This window comes from Propithecus coquereli, unplaced genomic scaffold (genome assembly GCF_000956105.1).
Source record: "Propithecus coquereli isolate 6110/MARCELLA unplaced genomic scaffold, Pcoq_1.0 Scaffold310, whole genome shotgun sequence".
NCBI lineage: Eukaryota > Metazoa > Chordata > Mammalia > Primates > Indriidae > Propithecus > Propithecus coquereli.
Genome location: NW_012148731.1, coordinates 4,526,117 through 4,545,065, shown reverse-complemented (window position 1 = coordinate 4,545,065; position 18,949 = coordinate 4,526,117). Strand labels below are relative to the sequence as shown.

The following is an 18,949-nucleotide window of genomic DNA, read 5'->3' as shown; positions in this document are numbered from 1 at the left end:
TATGCATATAAAGAGATGTAATGTATCAGTAATCCCAGCCCAATCAAAGCACCGCTACCTGTAGACTTCTGTCACATGGTAATTACTGGGCCTGATGTCTCCAAGCCCCTGAGTGTTCTCAATACTGTTTCTTCCTGTGACTTTTATCACTGCTGTCTCTTGTGGGCAAGACACTGTGGGGTGATAGGGTGCTGGCTAACTTTGCATGGCCAGATAGAGAATCCAGCTGGAGTCTCTCCCACAAAGCAACCCCGGGAGTGGAGCCCATGCCTGGAAGTCCGTTGGCCAGCCTGCCGTGACCACAGAGGACTGTCCATTCGAAAACATCCCGGGCTTCCAAATATACTCTTAAAATCTATGCTGCAAAAAACTATGTATTCTATGTATGCATATATGGAATCAAGATGTCATTATTGTAAGGCCAAAAAGTATTTTGAAACAATACATAGGGAAGTTTAATGAGCACAAGATGTATTTCAGCTCATGCCAAAAAAAAAAAATCTATCAATAAGAGCTTTGCTAAACATTTAACTAAGAAACCACCCAGCTTTAAAAGCTACTTTTACCATTGAATATTGGACAGAATCAGGCAATTTTTATTAAATTGAGTCTTGTGGGTGAAACTTTTCAGTTTACTTACTGAACTCCAGACCATGCATGTATTCCACTCCAGAAATCATGCTCTTTCCTTTAGCATACTAATTTTTTGCCCAACAAATAATCCTCGACACTCCATCCTTCAGAAACCAGAGGTGGCTTCACCCCTGACTGTGTTAGATGCTGAGGAGAGACTGTGGCCTTTGCTTTGACACTTGACTGGAGTAGAAGTCAGCAGAGCAGTGCCCTGGCCATGTCTGGCCATGTCCCCTGCGGTGGACGTAGCTAGAAAAGCGTGGCATCAGCCCTCGAGGCCCTTTCGGGTGTCTGTGGGCAGGCTGCCTGGAGTCACACACCACGTGCAGGCTTGGAAAAGCAAAGCCACATCTCAGGGAAAGCCCTCGGTTGACGAATCTGGGTCTCCTCTTGACGGCTTTGCCCGTTGGAGTAAATAAACTTCCTTCGCTCCTGCCTGCCCCCGTGGCTGTGCTCTGTCTGGGAGGTCTGAGGAGGGAGCAGAGGCCCCTCCCCTGGCCCCTCGGTGAATGGCCTTAAAAGTGTGCTGGGGTCACATCTGGGGTTGAAAACACACAGTCTTGGAAACCGCACAGCGCTGAGATGCAGGCTCCCAGGAATCAGCCCAGGCTGCAGTTGCTCATGCTGGGAAGTGGCCCCAACAGCGTCCCCCTGAGGCTCTCTCACCTCACTGGATGTTCCCAGTGGCCTGGCAGAGAACGCAAACAGATGTTGTCCTCATTTTGTGGAGGAGGGGGCCAGCCATGGGGTGCTCAGGCAGTGCTCTGTAGTGACTGGGAGCTGGGCCAGGCCCCGTTCCCATGGGGCCCAGGGCTCACTCTACCCGTCCATCCTCATTTTGCAAGTGGGGAAACTGAGGCTTGGGATAGGGGAACGTGACTTGTCCAAGGCCATGTGCGACCTTGTGTTGTGACAGCGTGGGGCTGCCCTGACTCCTGGTGTTGCTGTCTCCACGCACACAGGGGGCTTGTTTTGCAATTGACGGAACTGGGGTTCCCACCCTGGGAGGCTGGAGCCCTGAGTTCAAGTCTCCACTCGAGTGCCAGTGTGCAGCGTGACCTCACCTAGGTCTCCTCTTCCCAGCCTCCATTCCCTCTGGGCCTCCCAGGCCCCAGCCCCTGCCCGCCTGGATGGCAGTGGCCAGTGGGGACGAGCTTCCTTCACAGGATGCTGTAGCTCACGAGCCAGGTTGCCCTGGACAACTAATAGGACTTTGTGTGGCTCCCTGGTGCCTAAGTCACAGGTGCAAGTGTGTGGATGAGGTAAGGGCCGACGCGCGAAGTCCCCAGTGTGGGAGAGCTGCTGCTGTCAGTGACAGACCAGCCAGAGCATCTGTTGGCAGGGCCCGGGCGGGGCCCTGGGCCCGGGGAGGAACACACCCACGAAGCTCCTCCCTCACCAGCTGCGTGACCTTGGCCAAGTCACTTAACCTCTCGGGACCTCCCTCTCCTGCCCTGTAAAAGGCGAGCAGTGCTGCCTGGGGTTCAGGGTCTGGAGGAGTCCCCTGGGTCCGCAGTCAGGGGCCTGGTCAGAACAGAGGAGAGCCGCAGGGCTTCTGCACCTCCTCCACATTTTGCTGAAAACCAGTTGGTTTCTTGAAGTTTCCTGAGAAAGGGCTCATCTGGATTAGGAGGGACAGGTGTGGTGGCCCAGCAGGTGTTTGGGGGTGAGGTACGAGGTCAATCTCAGCCCTCTGGGGTGCGGGCAGTGCCAGGAGAGCAGTCTTCGCTCCAGCAGGTAATGCCCACTTGGCCGGCCACGGGGTGCTGGCCCAGCTTGGCCTCTCGCCACACGGCCCCCAGCCTGGTGGGAGGAGCAGCTGAGTCTGCCTTTGGGGGACAGTGTGTGAAGAGCCCACAAAACAGCGGTGGGGCTGAGGGGTGGCACAGGTAGGGGCGACTGGAACAGGACACGGGCCTGCCTCTGGCTTCCAGCCTCCAGCCCACACTGCAGCAGCAGACAGCTCCCCCCAGCCCTTCCCCAGGCCCATGATGCTCTGGTCCTTCTGTGCTGTGGGAGCCTGGGGGCCACCCTTTATCTCCCATTTGTAATTTCACGCACAACCTTGGCTTTGCTAAGGCAGCCGCACGTAACGGGAGGACCCCGCTGCTGCCGGATCGTGTGATTCCAGGTCAGCTCCTTCTCCCAGATCCTTCACTTTTTTTTTTTTTTTTTTTTTGAGATGGGGTCTCGCCAATGCCCAAGCTGGTCTTGAACTCCTGAATTCTTGGCCTCCAAGCAATCCTCCTGCTTCAGCCTCCGAAAGTGCTAGGATTACCCTGCTTCACTTCTCTATTTTTAAAGAGGGCGCTGGTCCTTGCCACTAACAGGTTGTAGGGAGAGTATGTACAGGGTCCTTCCTGCAAAGCCACCTCCCCAGTGACAGCGCAGTGAGCCAGCTGCTCAGAAGGAGCCAATACACCCTCCCCGACTGGGACCCTTGGAGCCAGCAGTGCTGCCAGTAACCCTCCTCCCAAGGCAGAGACAAGTGTCTTCTCGACAGAAGTGGCCCCGGGGCAGCGTGTGAGGGATCCTTGGAACCTTTCATTAGCTGGTGCCCTTTTCCCAGCATTTGGCCAGAGCATCTCAGCACCTTTCACTCTCTAAGCTGGACGCACTTCCAGGAATCTGCCGCAGGGCTCCGTTCACCCATCCACTCGCTCATTCATTCCACGCCCCTCAGCACCTGCTATGCACCAAGCCCAGCTGCTACATACTGTCCTCGGGCGGCTCACAGGCGCGGGGGCGGGCTTGGGGGCAGATGAGTGACAGACAACCAACCAGGTCCCCATGGGAACAGAGCAGGAGACACCTGGAAGCCTGGTGGTGAGGCAGGTAGGGCTTCCTAGAGGAGGTGATGCCTGAGAGGGGCAGTCAGCCAGGCAGAGCGGGGGCGGGCATCCCTGGCAAAGGGTGCAGGGCATAAGGTCCGGGACCCACGAGCACAGCAAATACGGGACCAGCATGACAGGAGCAGACGCGGGAAGGGGGTCTCCCCGCATCCTGGGAATAGAGGGTTTGGTTCAGCAGGACCTGGAGGGCATTGGGCGCACGGGCTGTCAGGGCCGGTGTCTGCGCGTGAGTGTAGTCGAGGCAGGTGTGCGCCCGCTTCATCGAGGGTTGCCATGGTAGAGCCTCAGAGGGTTCATGCTGGGCCTGCCAGCCCTGGCCCTGATGGCCCCGTCCCGGGGGCCGCAGAGGCACAGGTACAAGTCCCACCTGCCCCTCCCAGCTGTGTGGCCTCGAGAGAGCCCCTCTCCCTCCCTGAGTTGTTTGCTGGCGACAGGCTGCCGGGAGCCGGGTAAGGTGCCTGGCACCCTCCCACCTCCACCCCCTCTGGAGGGGCGGCTCACAGCCGGGGCAGCTGGGAGGAACTGGCTAGAACCAGGTTGCACTCAGGAAGCGGGTGGGTTTGGGACGGATGTTGAGGAGAGCAGGTGTCATGCTGAACAGACCCCTGCGGCAGGGCTCAGAGCCACAGGCCAGGCCCCCACAGCCGGGAGCTGGGCGAGTGGAGCCAGCCAGGGTGCCCGTCTGCATAGAGGGAGTTCTGGCCATTCAGGCTGGGGGGCTTGTCCAGCAGGAAGGGAGCTGGACAGGGCCATGGCCACACACCGCCGGCATGGGCAAGCAGGCCTCTGGGGGTCCGGGATGCGCTGGAGGCAGGGAAGGGGTCAGCAGCCCACAGACCAGGAGCAACACCACTGAGCCGCCTTGGAACCCTCAGAAACCTTTTATTGACAACAGCTCCGAATCGGCCTTTGGGGTCTTGACGGGCAGGTGCGGCATCTGCAGGCAGAGCGAGGGTGCGAGCAGCAAGGGCGCACTGAATTCCCGGGCAAGGACGGTGACCCCAGGCCCCTGCCAGAGCCAAAGCCCAGGTGGGCACGGCTGTCCTGGCAGTGTCCTCTCGGCGCAGCCTGGTGCAGGGAACAAGCCGGGCCTGGAGCCACACATGGTGCCAGCCCAGCACAGGCTCACCGCAGCCCCCAGGCTGGTGGGGAGAGCAGCTGCGCCTGCCTCTGAGGGGACAGTGCGTGAAGAGCATGGGAGAAATGGCAGTGGGGGCAGAAGGATGGGACGGGGTAGAGGGTGGCGAAGCCTGCGGCTGGGCCAATGGAGGGGTGTTCTGAAGGCGTGGATCAGGACAGAGGCCACAGGGAAGCTGGAACGGACAACTGACCAAATGACGACCGACTCCACGTGACATGCGCCCATAACAGAGGCCCCCTCCTCCCTGGCTCGTGTGACCCTCAGGCCAGCCCCGGGCTGATGGCAGATCAGCCCCTGGACCTTCTTGTGGTCAGTGGCTGGGCAGGCCAAGCTCCGGCCTCAGCTGACCGGCACAGGGAGGCTCCCGGCTGTCCTGGTTGGTGGCCCTGTGAGAGCCCGACCTCAGCAGCACTCCCCTTTGCCTCCTCCAGCCGCTGCGAGCTGCTGGGGTGTCGGGACGAGCTATGTGAGCAGGTCCTGGGTGAGCCTCAGCACAGCCTCGTAGGTGACAAAGACCACCATGTTGACGGGGAAGGCACGGCAACAGTTGAGCGCCAGCCCTTTGAAAAGGACCCGCAGCCCCTCCTCCCGCACACTGGTCGCCACACAGTGCAGGAGGCCCCGGTAGCGCTGCTGGCCCTGCCCGTCCGCCTGCAGGCGTGACTTGATCACGTCCATGGGGGTGGCCACAGCCCAGGCCAGGGCCCCTGCACAGCCTCCGGCCACCAGCACACCCAGGACATCTGCAGAGAGACCACAGTGCCTTGACTGGGAGCCCCGCTGGGCACCCTGGGCTCACTGCCATCCCATCCTCATTGTGCAAGTAGGGAAACTGAGACTTGGGAGAGGGAGGTGTGACCTGCCAAGGCCACACAGTGACTGAGACAGAGCAGGTCTGTCCTGCCCCGTGGTGTTGAGGGAACTGAGGCTCCTAGCCCAGGAGGTAGGAGCCCTGGGTTCGAGTCCCCACCCGGGCACCGGCATGCAGCATGACCTCGCCTCGCCCTCCTCTTCCTGCTGGGCTGGCCCCCTGCCCACCCGGGCCTCAGCCCCACTCACCTGGCTGGCTGCGGCCAGCGGGGGTGAGCCACTCGCAGAGGATGGCGTAGGAGAGGAAGTAGGTGGCGAAGGAGTGGCCCTCCCGGAACATCAGGGCCGAGCTGCCCTTGTAGAGGCCGCGCAGCCCCTCCTCACGGGCCACCGTGGCCAGGCAGTGCAGCGGCCCGCGGTACTTGGGCACCGGACATGCAGCAGGAGGTGCAGGACACAGCGGGGGCACAGCAGAGGGTCCTGAGGCCGAGGGCCGCCGCTGCTGCGTCTGCAGGCGCACCTTAGCCACCTCAGCGGGTGACGTCAGGAACACCTGGAGCGGAGGAGGAGGCAGGGATGGGGCGGCACTCGCAACTCTGCCCACACACCCCTGTCCCTGGCCTCCGTTGGCCTCATGGGGCCACAGCAATGTCAGGGAGCTAAGTAAATGTCTGTGACTCAGGTTCGTGAACATATTTAATACCATAATTATCAGTAATATGGTCATATCACTAATATTAGCTGCCATTTTGTGGGTGTGTGTGCCGGGGGTTTACACTAATGACCTCACTTAATTCTCATCATGCCTCTTACAGACGAAGAGACAGAAGCTCAGAGAGGCTCCCTTGCTGGCCCAAGGTCACTCAACTAACAAGAGTCAGAACCAGGAGTCGAGCCTGGTCCCCTAGACCGGTTGGCCAGGCCTTCGGCCTCTGTGCTGCCTGCACGTGGTTGGACGCCTTCCTCGGTTTCCCTCGCAGCCCTGTGGCAGCTCCCGGTGGTTCTGTGCTGGTTGAAGTCTGGCTCCCCGCTGGGGTGTGAGCCATGAGGCAGGGACCACGGCTGCCTTGGCCACCCCTGTGCGCAACCAACGGCCGGCCGGGCACGGCAGGCGCTCCGTGCACACTTGGCAATGAGGAACGCCAAGTGTCTGTGGCAGCCACCGACTGTGTCCAGGCATCTCTGCACCCCCGGGCCTGCCTATTCAGCTCCCCGTGGTGGCTGCTAGGTGACTTTCTGTCTCTCTGGGTCCCCAGACCCTGGCAGGGAGAGTCCCTTTGTTCAGCCCACCCCCACGCCCCCAGACTGCGCGGGCAGGACAGCTGAAACCCCTCATCCGTGCGCTGCTGAGCCCGGGCCGGACGCTGGCTCCACACCCACCGTCCCCCGGCTCCATGTGTGGCCTCCAGTCTGCCCTTCCCAAGCCTCGGTTTCCCCACCTTAGTCTCTCCGAGGCCTTCCCTGGCCCTGCCGCCCTCACTTACACGGACGAGGCCAGAGGCGCATCCCGAGAGCGTGATGTCAGCCTTGGCGGGCTTGGCCTCGGCACTGCCGTACCGGAACCGGCAGATGTGCGCCAGGCAGTGGCGGTAGGTGCCGAAAGACACAGACGAGACCAGGGACACGGTGCACACGGGCAGCGAGAGGCCCCTGTAGAAGCCCCACACCTGGCGGACAGGCGAGAGTCAGGCCAGAAGCCAGGCAGGAGGAGGGCCCCGCGCAAGGGAGCCCGGCGCCAGGCCCGGGAGCTGCGGTTCACCGCTCTGCCGCCCTCGTGCCCATAGTTGGGCAAGGCACGGCCTCGGGGCCTTGTTTCCTCAGCTGCCACATAGGCTCATGATACTCCACTTGCGAGGCTGGGGCGGGGCCAGGCCTGACTGGGGCAGCTGTTTGATGATAACAGAGAACGAACGTGTTCTCTCATTGCTGCTCTTCATGGGCTAACTCTTGGCCTGCACGGAACCCCAAGTTCACTTTGGGAAGTGTCCCCAAGTCCTTTCCCTGGATGGGGTCTGAGCAGGACCCTGAGACCCCTGATGACTCCATCCAGCACTGCCTTCAGGAGGTGCCTGCCCTGGAGGGGACAGGAATGCAACACATGGGTCCCTTCCCCAACCTTCAAGGCCACCTCTAGACCCTCTGCTGGGGTCAGGAACCCGGTTCTGAGCCCCTCGTCCACGGAGGAGCCCATGAGGTCGGCACAGTTATTCCCACTCGGAAGGTCAGAGCTGAGGCATCACCCACTGGCTGGTCAGTGGCAGGGCTAGGGCCCAAGGCCCCGACGTCCCCCTCCCTGGCCCCCTGCCCATCCCCTGGCCCCAGGCCTACCCGCTCTTGGCGATATGTGTCCCGGACACAGTGCCAGATGCCTGTGTACTTTGGCTCCGTCTGGATCCTGACCTAGGGGAGAAGTGGGCTTCAGGACAGGGTGGCTCCAGGCCTAGGGCATGGTCAGCAGGCCCTGGGGAAGAGCAGAGTCACCCTTGCTTGTCATGGCCATGCTGGTCTGTAAGCAGAGTGGGGACAATGAGCCCCATTTAAGATGAGAAACCTGAGGCCTGGGGTTGAGAAAGAGAGACTGAAATAGTCCCAGGGACCATGGGGAGCCATTGAAGGCATTTGAGCAGGAGAGGGCTGGGTCTGATTAGCATTCTAGAAAGTCTTCTGGCCATGGATGGGGGTGCAGGATAGACACACCGAGGGGCCCTGGGGTGGGGGCGGGCCATTGCTGCACCTTCACCGTGTCCAGGGGGTAGCCCACAGCAACACCGCAGACACCTGGAAGGAAAGCAGAGCCCGTGAGGAGAGTGGGAGACAGGCTCGCAAGCAGCGTGAGCTCGCTGTACGGGGCATGGCGGAGGGTGAGCCCCGACTGGGCCCCCGCCGAGAGCAGACCCCCTGCCTGTCCGGTCTGCACCAGGCCCCGTCCATGCCGAGAGCAACCCCCACGTTGCAGGTGAGGGGCAGCCTCCAGGTGAGTTCCGCCAGGTTCGCCAGTGATTGTCCTGCCCCGAGTCTTGGCCCAGTGGTGCCCTGTCCTCATCACCTCGTGCCAAGGACATTCCTCGGCCTCCCCGTAGTGTCGTGTTTGGGGAGAACTTCTGGTCTGACCCTTGCTCCGCGCTTGCCGCGAGCCGGCAGTCTGTGAGGGTTTGCGCACAAGCCGGGAGGTAACTGCACATTTCAGCTGCGGCGGGGAGGAGGGAAGCCCAGGCTCGCCCCGGGCTTTGTGACAAGCCAGCACCGCCTGGAGCCACCGTGTGCGTGGAGCAGAATGCGGCGAGAGTCCACGCCTTGCAGAGGCCTCGGGCGCCAGGCCAGGCTTTGGACCAGGGCCCTTCACCCTCCGCCAGGGCGCCCGGGTGCCGCTGTCCTGTTCCCCTCTCCTTCCTGACACCAGGGCCTCCATGTCCGAGGGACAAGCCAGAGAAGGAACAGGCAGGTCCCTGGGGGGGCCGTGCCCTGCCCTGAGGGGGCGTGTGAAGGCAGTCGGAGGACGACGGTGCACGGGCCTGTGGCCTATTCACTGCCTCCCAGGCCTGGATACATACTCATGAATCGAAGAATGCGTGAACGAGCGAAAGACTGAGTGGCTTGGGCAGAAGTGCCCTCACACACCTCACTGGACTCCAGCTGGCCCTTCAAAACCCCACCACAGCGTCACCGCCTCCCTGGAGCCCTCCCTGACCTCTGTGCCTGGAAACATGTTGATCAGAGATGGCCTTGCTGCCGTCCCACCCATGCCATCTCCACCTCCAGACCTAGCGCTCCTCGGGGACAAGGCCCGGGGCCAGGCACAGAGCGGGGCCCTTCCACCCACGCCTTCCCAAGGGCTCCGGAGGAAGGACGCCAGGCTTGGGAGCAGTCGGCCTCGGCTGGCGCAGAGTAGGACCTCAGGAAGCCCACTGGTGGGGCCAGGGCCCTGGTCTTTCCCCAGGCTGGGAGCCGCGCCCCTCCCCTCACCCCCAGTGCTATTCCCAGAAGCATCGACGCTGCCCACTGCTGTTTCACAAGACGAGCAAGGCCACAGTGCCTCGCTCAAAACAGCCCACGGCCTGCAGGGTCGACGGCCTCTGAGCCTGTGTCCCAAGGGGCCGCTTATCTCTCTGGGTCTGTTGCAAAGAGCCCTTTCTCCAGAGACCCAGCCAGGCACACACAGCCAGAGCAGTGGGCGGGCTGGGGACCTCCAGGACCCAGGCCTGTGTCCCCTCACTCTCCACCCTCCCCTGGGGCCTCTCAGGCTGTGGCTCAATCATCCTTTCACACGCCAAGGACTCCCAGCCCGGATGGCAATGACCCTCGGCCTCCCGAGTGGCCCCCATGTCTGGACCACAGTCCCGTCCCCAGCCTACCCTCGGCCTCCTGCCCAAGCCCCCAGGCCAGTGCAGACGACCCTGCTCCTCCTCCCAGGCCGGGTCGCCGCCGCACCCAGCCTGTGTCTCCCAGGAGCCTGCTCTCTCCTTCCAGCTGCCACGGTCCACACCAGGGAGCTCCTCAAACCCCACTGCTGCCGGAAGCCTGTCCCCCAGCCCCTCCTGGTGCCCCGCACGCCCGCCGCCCCTGTCTGTTACCTCCCAGGGCTCCAGCGACAAAATCCATGAACAACGCAGCTGGGAGGAAAGGCCCTGGGTCTGCTGCCCTGGAGTGCGCTGGTGCCACCACCGGGGTGGCCTCAACACCGCCCGCCCGCTCCTCCCAGACCTTAAATACCTGCGGTGGGGGGCAGGGGGCAGGAAGCCAGAGCTTGTTGACAGTGGCCCAAAGGCGGGGCCCCAGCTGTGCTGAGAGGCAGCAGGTCGATGCCCACGACCACGTGCCACACAGCTGGACTCCTTCCCACCCCTCCCCTTAGGGACCCTTGTCCCAGTGTCCTGGGGACCAGGTATCTGGGAAGTCTGTGAGAGGTCACTGGCGGGGGCAGGGACCGGGGGCAGGATCACTGCCCCGCCGCTGGCCCCTGCAAGCCCCAGCTCAGGCCTTCGCTGTGTCCTCTGGGCCTCTTGACTGCCCTGGATTTGCTCAGGACTCCTGCCTGGGGAGCCCTCAAAGCTCTCTCACATATTCATTCAACAAACACTCTGAGCTGAGGCTGCACTAGGCAAACAAGAGCCGTCCCTGTCCTCCCATCGCTCCAGTGGCAGGGAGGGAGGGAGTGGGGGTGACGGGCCAGGGAGGACTGAGTGCAGGGGAGGCTGGCCCAAGCCTGCCTGGGCTCAGCACCCACGTCTGCCCCCACCCCCCGCCGCCCTGGTCCCCTGTTGTCCTCTGCTCCAGAGGCCGCAGCCGGGTTTGCCCCACTGAGTCCCCCGTGCCCAGCATGAACCGGGGACAGGGCTGCCGACTGAGCCTCTAAGCAAGCTGGCCGGGGCTCTCCCAAGGGGACGCCATCCACCAGGAGGCACTGCTGTCTGCTGGCCATGTGCAATGATGGTACACAGTGACAACAGTGCACACACAGTGACACCCTCCCCCCACCCTCCCCCCGCGGCACAGGTCCCCACTCCACAGTTTATCACGTCTCCTCACTGCCTAGCTCCTGGACCCCTCCTCGCAGCCCCAGGAGGGAGGCGGGGCACCACCAGTGGTCCCCATTTTACAGATGGAGCCACTGAGGCCCAGAAAGCGGGCTTGTCGGAGGCACAAAAGCAGTAGAGCTGAGGCCGGGCGTGGTGGCTCACGCCTGTAATCCTAGCACTCTGGGAGGCCGAGGCGGGCGGATCGTTCTGAGCTCAGGAGTTCGAGACCAGCCTGAGCAAGAGCGAGACCCCGTCTCTACTAAAAATAGAAAGAAATTAATTGGACAGCTAAAAAATTAGCCGGGCACGGTGGCATGTGCCTGTGGTCCCAGCTACTCGGGAGGCTGAGGCAGGAGGATCGCTTGAGCCCAGGAGTGTGAGGTTGCTGTGAGCTAGGCTGACGCCACGGCACTGGCCCCAGGCAAGAGAGTGAGACTCTGTCTCAAAAAAAAAAAAAAAAAAAGCTGCAGAGCTGGATCTGATCCCCTGCTGCTCTCACCCAACCCGCCCTCCGTGACATCGAGGCCAGCACAGGGACAGCCCTGGTGCTGTGAGCCATGTCTTGGTGGCCATCACCCCGTGGACTCTCACAGGGGCTTTGTGCACGCCCTGTGTGACTACGCTGCAGCCCTGTAAGGTGACCATGGGGACACTGACGTTCAGAAAGGCCTTGCATGTGCCAGGGCCACACAGCTCCTGAGCAGAAAGCAGTGGGATGGGGAGAGGGCTCCAGGCAGCCCTGTCTGAGTGTCCTTACGGGCAGGGCAGTGGGGCAAGAGTCTTCCTGTCCACTTGACTTCCTGTCTCTGGTGAGCTGGCCGGCAGGCTGGCCTTGAACGGGCTGGGTGATGACCAGGGACATTCCCCCTACCAGCCTGTGTGTGTGTGGGCAAGTGGGGGACGAAGGACAGGCAGTGCCAGCTGCCACGGCAAAGGGCAAAGGGCAGGCAGTGGCCCATCCAAGGCCAGTCCTGACGCTGGTCCTGGCTGTTAGGGAGACGAAGCTCAGCGTCTGGTCGGGGGCTAGGCTGCCTGCCTGCAAATCCAGCTCCGCCACTCATGGCTGCGAGACCTCGGGCCACCTCCCTCAACCTCTGTGCCTCCACTTCTGGACCTACGAAATGAGGACAGTACTGGCCTCGTGTCTATGACCACTCAGGGCAAGCTCCGGGCATGTCCCTGTGGGATTGGCCAGCCAAATGCTGAGGCCGCATTAATAGAAGCATGGGGCCTAGAGGAAGGAGGCGAGGGGCCTGTTCTGGGCAAGGCAAATGCAGCTGGGACTCAGGGTCAGTTGCAGATGCTGCACTTGAGAAGCCAATAACCTTGGAGGGAGTGTGAAGCATGTTGTCTAACAGAAAGAACAGGGACCACTCCGTCCCATGTTTCCTGCAGAGTGTCCAACACACAAGTGCCACCCGCCCCATGGCACCTGAGCCAGAAGCCCCGGACACCTATCTTTCTCCCCCTACCCCACATCCAGAGAGCTGCCCAGCCCTGCGTTGCCAGGCGTAGGACCTGTTGTCATAGGACATAATAAAAAGCAGCATGGCTGGGCGCGGTGGCTCACGCCTGTAATCCTAGCACTCTGGGAGCCCGAGGCGGGCGGATTGTTTGAGCTCAGGAGTTTGAGCCCAGCTTGAGCAAGAGCAGGACTCTGTCTCTACCAAAAATAGAAAGAAATTAATTGGACAACTAAAAATACATAGAAAAAATTAGCCGGGCGTGGTGGTGCATGCCTGTAGTCCCAGCTACGCGGGAGGCTGAGGCAGGAGGATCACTTGAGCCCAGGAGTTTGAGGTTGCCGTGAGCTAGGCTGACGCCACGGCACTCACTCTAGCCCGGGCAACAAAGTGAGACTCTGTCTCAAAAAAAAAAAAAAAAAGTAGCATGAACAAGAATGGAGCTGCCCGGACCCTGCCCAGCCTCCTTCGAGGGAGGCCACATCGAGGACTAGCTGTGGCCTTGGCCAGGGGCGAGTCCCACGTGGGTCGGAGGAGGAGCCCTCAGCCTGGGCTTGGGCCAGGGCTCTGCCTCTCCCAGCTGTGTGACCTTGGGCCAGTGCGTGACCTCTCTGCGTCCATTTCTCCAACTGGCAGTGGACCTTGGCTCTTTCGTGGATGGCAGGAGGGGGAGCCCCCCGGTGCCCACTGGCCTCGGGCCACCCCTCCGACGGCCGGGTTCCTGTTGTTGTTGTCCAGGCTGACTTTAGGCCTCCGCCCGCCCCCAAGACCCGCTCTGTGCACCTGTCCGCCCGGCCTCCGCGAGGAAGGCCTGGAGTCCTCTAGGGGGCGACAGACATCGCACAAGTAACCCAAGCGTGGCCCGGAGCGGCGGGGAGTGCAGGCCCTGCTGGGCAGGAGGGCTTTCGGCCCAGGTGCTGTGGAAGGGTGGGCACATTCCAAAATGCACTTCTGCTTTTGATTTTTTTTCTTTTTCAAACTGTCTTCAGAAACTAAAGGAATAACTACATGTTATTGAAAAACGAATCCAGATAGGAGAGGTGGAGCCAGCACAGAAAGCGAAAGTCCCATACCCAGGCCTGGGGATCCGCCTCCCTGTGAATTCCAGCCAATGCTAATGCTTTTCTTTTCTTTCCTTTTCTTTTTCTATTTTTTTTTTTTTTTTTTAGAGATAGGGTCTCACTCTGTTACTCAGGCTGGAGTGCCGTGGCATCAGCCTAGCTCACAGCAACCTCAAACTTCTGGGCTCAAGCTATCTTCCTGCTTCAGCCTCCGAGTAGCTGGGACTACAGGTGTGTGCCACCATACCTGGCTAATTTCTCTATTTTTTTGTAGAGATGGGGTCTCACTGTGTTGCCCAGGCTGGTCTCAAACTCCTGGTCTCAAACGATCCTCCTGCCTTGGCCTCCCGAAGTGCTGGGATTACAGGCATGAGCTGCCACACCTGGCCATATTTTTTTTTCTAATATGGTTTTGCCATTTGCTTCCTCTCCCTGTCGGTGTGTCTGGACGCCTTGCTGCTTGGGTCCCTGGGGACCCACTGCCTTCTTGTGCACATCCACCGCACCCCTCAGCATGGCCAAGCAATCACGGGGCCAGAGGCTCTAGCAGGCTGCCTGAACTTGGCCCTGGCTCAGCCACTTCGAGTTGCATGACCTGGATGAATCCCTTAGCCTGCCTGGGCCTCAGTTTCCTCATCTGTAAAATGGAAATTCTATGACCTAACTCCATATGGTTGTAGGGAGGACCCGAGTGTCATAGCTGTAAAGCTCTGCAGCTGTGCCAGGCAGGCAGCAGGCACTCTACAAATACGACCGTTATGATTTAACTTTGTGATTAAATCGCAGGTACTTGGGGCTTGTCTGCAGTTTATTACAGAGAGTGCTCCAGGAAACACCATTTGGGGCCTTCCGTGTTTCAGGCGGGCATATTTCCGAGGGGAGATCACTAGGTCAAACGTACTTGGCTGGCTGGGCATGGTGGCGCACGCCTGTGATCCCAGCACTCTGGGAGGCCGAGGCAGGAGGATCACTTGAGCCCAGGAGTTGGAGGTTGCAGTGAGCTAGGGTGACGCCACAGCACTCTAGCCCAGGTGACAGAGTGAGACTCTGTCTCAACAAAAAACAAAAAAACAAACATACTTGACGTATTTTTAATTTTGACAGATTTTGCCATTTTGGCAGGATATGGAGTGGCTGAGGAGGGACAGTGGGATCTCCAGAGAATGGATCCTGTCTCAGAAGCCCAGAGCGGGCCCTGGGGGCTGGCCCTGCTCCAGAGAAAATCGGCAGCCCTGGCCTTTCCAGAAAATGGCTCCTTGGCAAGTCTGAACAAAGTCAGAAGGCCCCAGATTCTCACCTGGCTCACTCGGTGATCTATCTGAGCCTCAGTTTCTTCATCTTTAAAATGGGACAAGCCAGCCCTGTACCCAGGACACCTGCACCTGTACATTCTGGGCTTGGCCCCTGCCAAGGTCTGCTTGGGTTTGCACAGAGCCCAGCTGGTCGCTGCAGGCCACGTGGCCCCAGGCAGATGCGGTCTCACCCACTCTGGGAGGGGGCGGGTGTGTCTCTGGGGCGTACCTCGTGTGTGAGGCGGGACAAGCCCCCTCAGTCCTTCCAGACACGCGGGCCTCCCTCTGCCATCCTGGGGCCTCCAAGCCTGCGTGGCCCCAGGGTAGAGCGCTGAGCTACAAAGTTCTCACAGGCCGTCCACTGCCGCCTCTCCTGCCTGTGCCTCCTCGCTGGAAGAGGGGGTACAGACAGGGCTGCCCCCCAGCTTGGGCTCCCACTCCGCTGGAAGAGGCACTACATGCTGCCTTTCCCACTGAGCTCTTCACAGGCGTCAAACCCACTGCCTGGCCCCCTGGAACCACCCTTGAGTTACAGATGAGGATCCCATGGTCTGGACAGAGGCGGCAGATGAGAATTCAGGAAAAGACCTGGAATTTGAAGCCCGGTTTTGCCACAGATGACACCACAGCCAATTGACTCAACCCCTGTGCCTCAGTTTCCCTCTCTGTTAACAGGGACAACAGCTACCTGTGGCAGGTTAAAGAGGTAAGGATTCTGACCGCCCCGACGGTAGCCACCAGACAGAGGCAGAATCGAAATGCAGGGAGCCCACCGACAGCAGCCTCAGGCTTGCCGGGGACTCGTTCCTGCGCCGGCTGTCTGGGGCGGGCCCGGCTCCTGCCCCCACCCACAGCCTGGCCTCGTCCCTTCCCAGTTCCCAGGTGCCTACGCCCTTTCTGGGCTGCTCTCACAGCACCTCCTCTTGGCCACGTGTCCAGCCTCTTTCCAGCCCTTGGTGCCCTGCCCAGGGACACCGTCAACCCTGGAGTCCACTGGCTGGAAGGGCGGAGAAGGCCACTTGTCCTGTGCCTCAGGGTTCTCACCTGGACGAGATGCCCTCTGACCCCACCCAGATTCTAGGCACAAGGGGGTTAAATTGAGGAATGGGAGGCCTCAAAAGCAGGGTCTAATGCCTGTCCTATCTGATCGTTTTGGGAAAGGAAGCTGTTGATCACTGTCAGTTATTCATTCGTCCATCCATTCCAGTGTGCCCCTCCTGCGCCAGACCCCATGCTGGGCAGTGGGACCGAGAAATGACTCAGATACTGCCCTCGCCCACCTGCAGCCCCAGCCTGGCTGCGGAGTGTATTGTCTCCGCCTGCATGACAAATTACCCCAAGGCCTGCCACGGGGGCTCCAGAGGGCACAGCCTGAAGCAGGGTCAGGTGGCAGAGGGAAGATTCTGGGTCCAGGAGAGGGGGGACATCTGCCCCAGGAAGACATGGCCCTGCAGGGCCCTGGCACATTCAGGGCAGGCGACTGCCTGAGGCTGGACAGGGAAGACCAGGATGCCTTCCGAGGGAGGGACACACAAGCACCCAAGGCCCATTGGGTGCCATTGGGCACGAAGCCATTGCCAGAAGCTTCTGCCACCCCCAGCACCCCAAACCCAGAACCGAGCACCTCCCTTGGCCAGGCCCTGTCTGGCGTTGGCGAAGGGGACAAAGGCTCTGCCCTCGTGGAGGCCCCCTTCTAATGGAAGACAGGCGTGAACACAGAGAAACGAACAATGGTGATGCTGCAGCGCCCTCCACTCTAGAGTGTCCCTTAGTCCATTCGGGCTGCCATGACGAGAACGCCACACACTTGGCGGCTTATGAACTCCTCCTGCTCCGGCAAGAGGTTCTGGAATACGAGAAGTCCCACTCCAGGGTTCTGTAATGACTGCAGCACTCCCAGCTCCAGGACACCGAGGGGCTTTCTTCCCATCCCTTCCCCTGGCCCCATGTCCTACTCCCGGAGGGGCCTGACACACCTCTGGGCTCAGTACAGTCAAGCTCTCTGCCAGCAGCCCCTCCCCACCACGTGCCATCTCCGGCTCACCCTACTACTCTGGCCACTGCCCTCTGGTGCCTATTTGTTTGTTTTTCTATTTTTTTTTTGGTGGGGTGGGCGGGGGGGGGGGGGGGGGGCGCATCTTCTGGTGAGGACCGGAAAACTTGCTAGACAAATTCTAAAAGAGCTCTAACCCTTCGGGTGCCTGTTTGTACTGGCAATAGGCCTGGGGCAGCCTGCCCACCCAGCTGTCCCCTACTCTGACAATGGGAACCCGGAAGAGAGGGCACAACCAGGCCAGCTCATGGCAGGGCCCCAGCTGGCTTTCACGAGCCCTGGGCAACAGCAGCAAACACGCACTGTGTCCCGCTCAGTTCCCCCCGCCCGGCCCATCTCTGTCCTGACCAGGTGGCCAGGACCACTCCCTTGGCCTTTGGGGCAATCCCTAAGCACAGGCCCTTTCAGCTCTCTCTTTTTTTTTTTGAGACAGGATCTCGCTCTGTTCACCAGGCTAGGGTGCAGTGGCATCATCGTAGCTCACTGCAGCCTCAAACTCCTGGGTTCGAGTAATCCTTCTGCCTCAGCCTCCTGAGTAGCTGGGACTATAGGCACGTGCCACCACGCCTGACTAATTTTTCTATTTTTAGTACAGATGGGGTCCCGCTCTTGCTCAGGCTGGTCTCAAACTCCTGAGCTCAAGTGATCCTCCCACCTCGGCCTCCCAGAGTGCTAGGATTACAGGCGTGAGCCACCGCGCCCGGCCTCCAGCTCTATTTTTATTCAAGCAGCATGAGCCGTGTGTCTATTTATATCACCCCCATCTTGAGTTTCTGGTCATCTCGTAATCTGGTCTGAGCCTCTCTCAGGCCTCTTGGCCCCCTCGAAAGCCGGCATCAAGCATGCTCTGAATGGCCTCAGCATGCCCTGAGTCCACAACTCACGGGAATGGTGGCACTGGGGAACTGTAAGTGTTCCCCACCAATGGAAATGCAAGAAGCCCAAGCGACGTGGTCCTGACTGTGGGGTTGACTAAATTCAAGGGAGAGAAAAGAAATTTGGTCCCGATGGACTTGGGAGGTTGTCCCCAGGGGGTCCCAGGCCCTCCACCCTCTGAGTCCCAGAGGGGACTTGCTGGGAAGGTGGGGTCGAGACTCACAGCCAGAGAGACCTGTAGGCCGTTGTTACTGAGTTCCAGGTGTCCAACCAACAGCTCAGTCCCCAGCCCCTGACCGCAAAGCCACCCAACCTGTTTGCTGCAGTCTTCAGCCATTTGGGACATCTGCCAGCCAGGGCCAGTATCTCCCCCACCCGTTCAGTGGCAGATGCCCTCGGGAAACCTCCCGTACTTCAGCTGATTAATCAGTTAACTCTCCCCTGCCGGCCTGACACAGATGCAGGCGCAGCCAGCGGTCTCGCTGTGGGAAGAGCCCGGCTTGGTGAGGTTCCCCGCTGGCCCCTAGAACCCTCCCCAGCCCATTTCACAGATGACTAACCTGAGGCAAAGAAGGCTCCTGGGGTCACAGGCAAGGAGGGGACTGAGCCGAGATTTTTTTTTTCTTTTTGCTCCCACCCCCGCCGTTTTCTTCCCTATTTTTTTTAGTAGAGAAGCTGGTCTTGAACTCCTGAGCTCAAGCGATCCTTGAGCTGAGCTTTAAAAGCAAGACTGTTGGAGTGGGAGCTTCCCAAACCCGTCCTTGCTGGCGGTCTCAACCCGCCGTCCCCAAGCCCACCTGAGAACCACTGAGAGGCTGGTTTAAACGCAGTTTCACTCCCACCTGCTCCCTGCGTCTGACTCCTTAGGTCGGGCGCCAGGCCCGGGAATCTGTCTTTTTAGCGTACCCTGGGAGGTGACTCAGCCACACAGGGATGTACTGGCGAACCCCATGCCCAGAGGGCCGGAGAGGAGAAATGTGGCCCAGGACACTCAGCAGGGCTCTGAGGCTACCTGAGCGCCCCACGTTCAGGCTGGGAGGCGACCCCGGCTTTCGAGTCCAAGCTGATGGGACAGGGCCGGGCTCTGCGCACACCCCCACCCCCCAGGAGAGCTGAGCTCCATTCCTGCATCTCCGCAGCTCCTTCTCACCCAGGCCAATGGCAGCTCAACAGAGAGGAACTGTTCCGACAATTTTAATTTTTTTTTTTTTTTTGAGACAGAGTCTCACTCTGTTGCCCGGGCTAGAGTGCC

General features: G+C 60.4%; 1 protein-coding gene across 1 annotated transcript; it reads right to left on the bottom strand.

The window, feature by feature from the left end:
- Nucleotides 1-4,857: 4,857 nt before the first annotated feature.
- On the bottom strand, nt 4,858-10,112 carry SLC25A47 (solute carrier family 25, member 47). The gene is made up of 6 exons (XM_012650093.1): nt 10,008-10,112; nt 8,171-8,214; nt 7,765-7,836; nt 6,921-7,103; nt 5,686-5,989; nt 4,858-5,369 (listed from the first exon to the last, which is right to left on the bottom strand). Exons 1-6 carry the CDS (start codon nt 10,033-10,035, stop codon nt 5,089-5,091), a joined length of 912 nt encoding a protein of 303 aa, XP_012505547.1. The 5' UTR covers nt 10,036-10,112; the 3' UTR covers nt 4,858-5,088.
- Between the last annotated feature and the right edge of the window lie 8,837 nt (nt 10,113-18,949).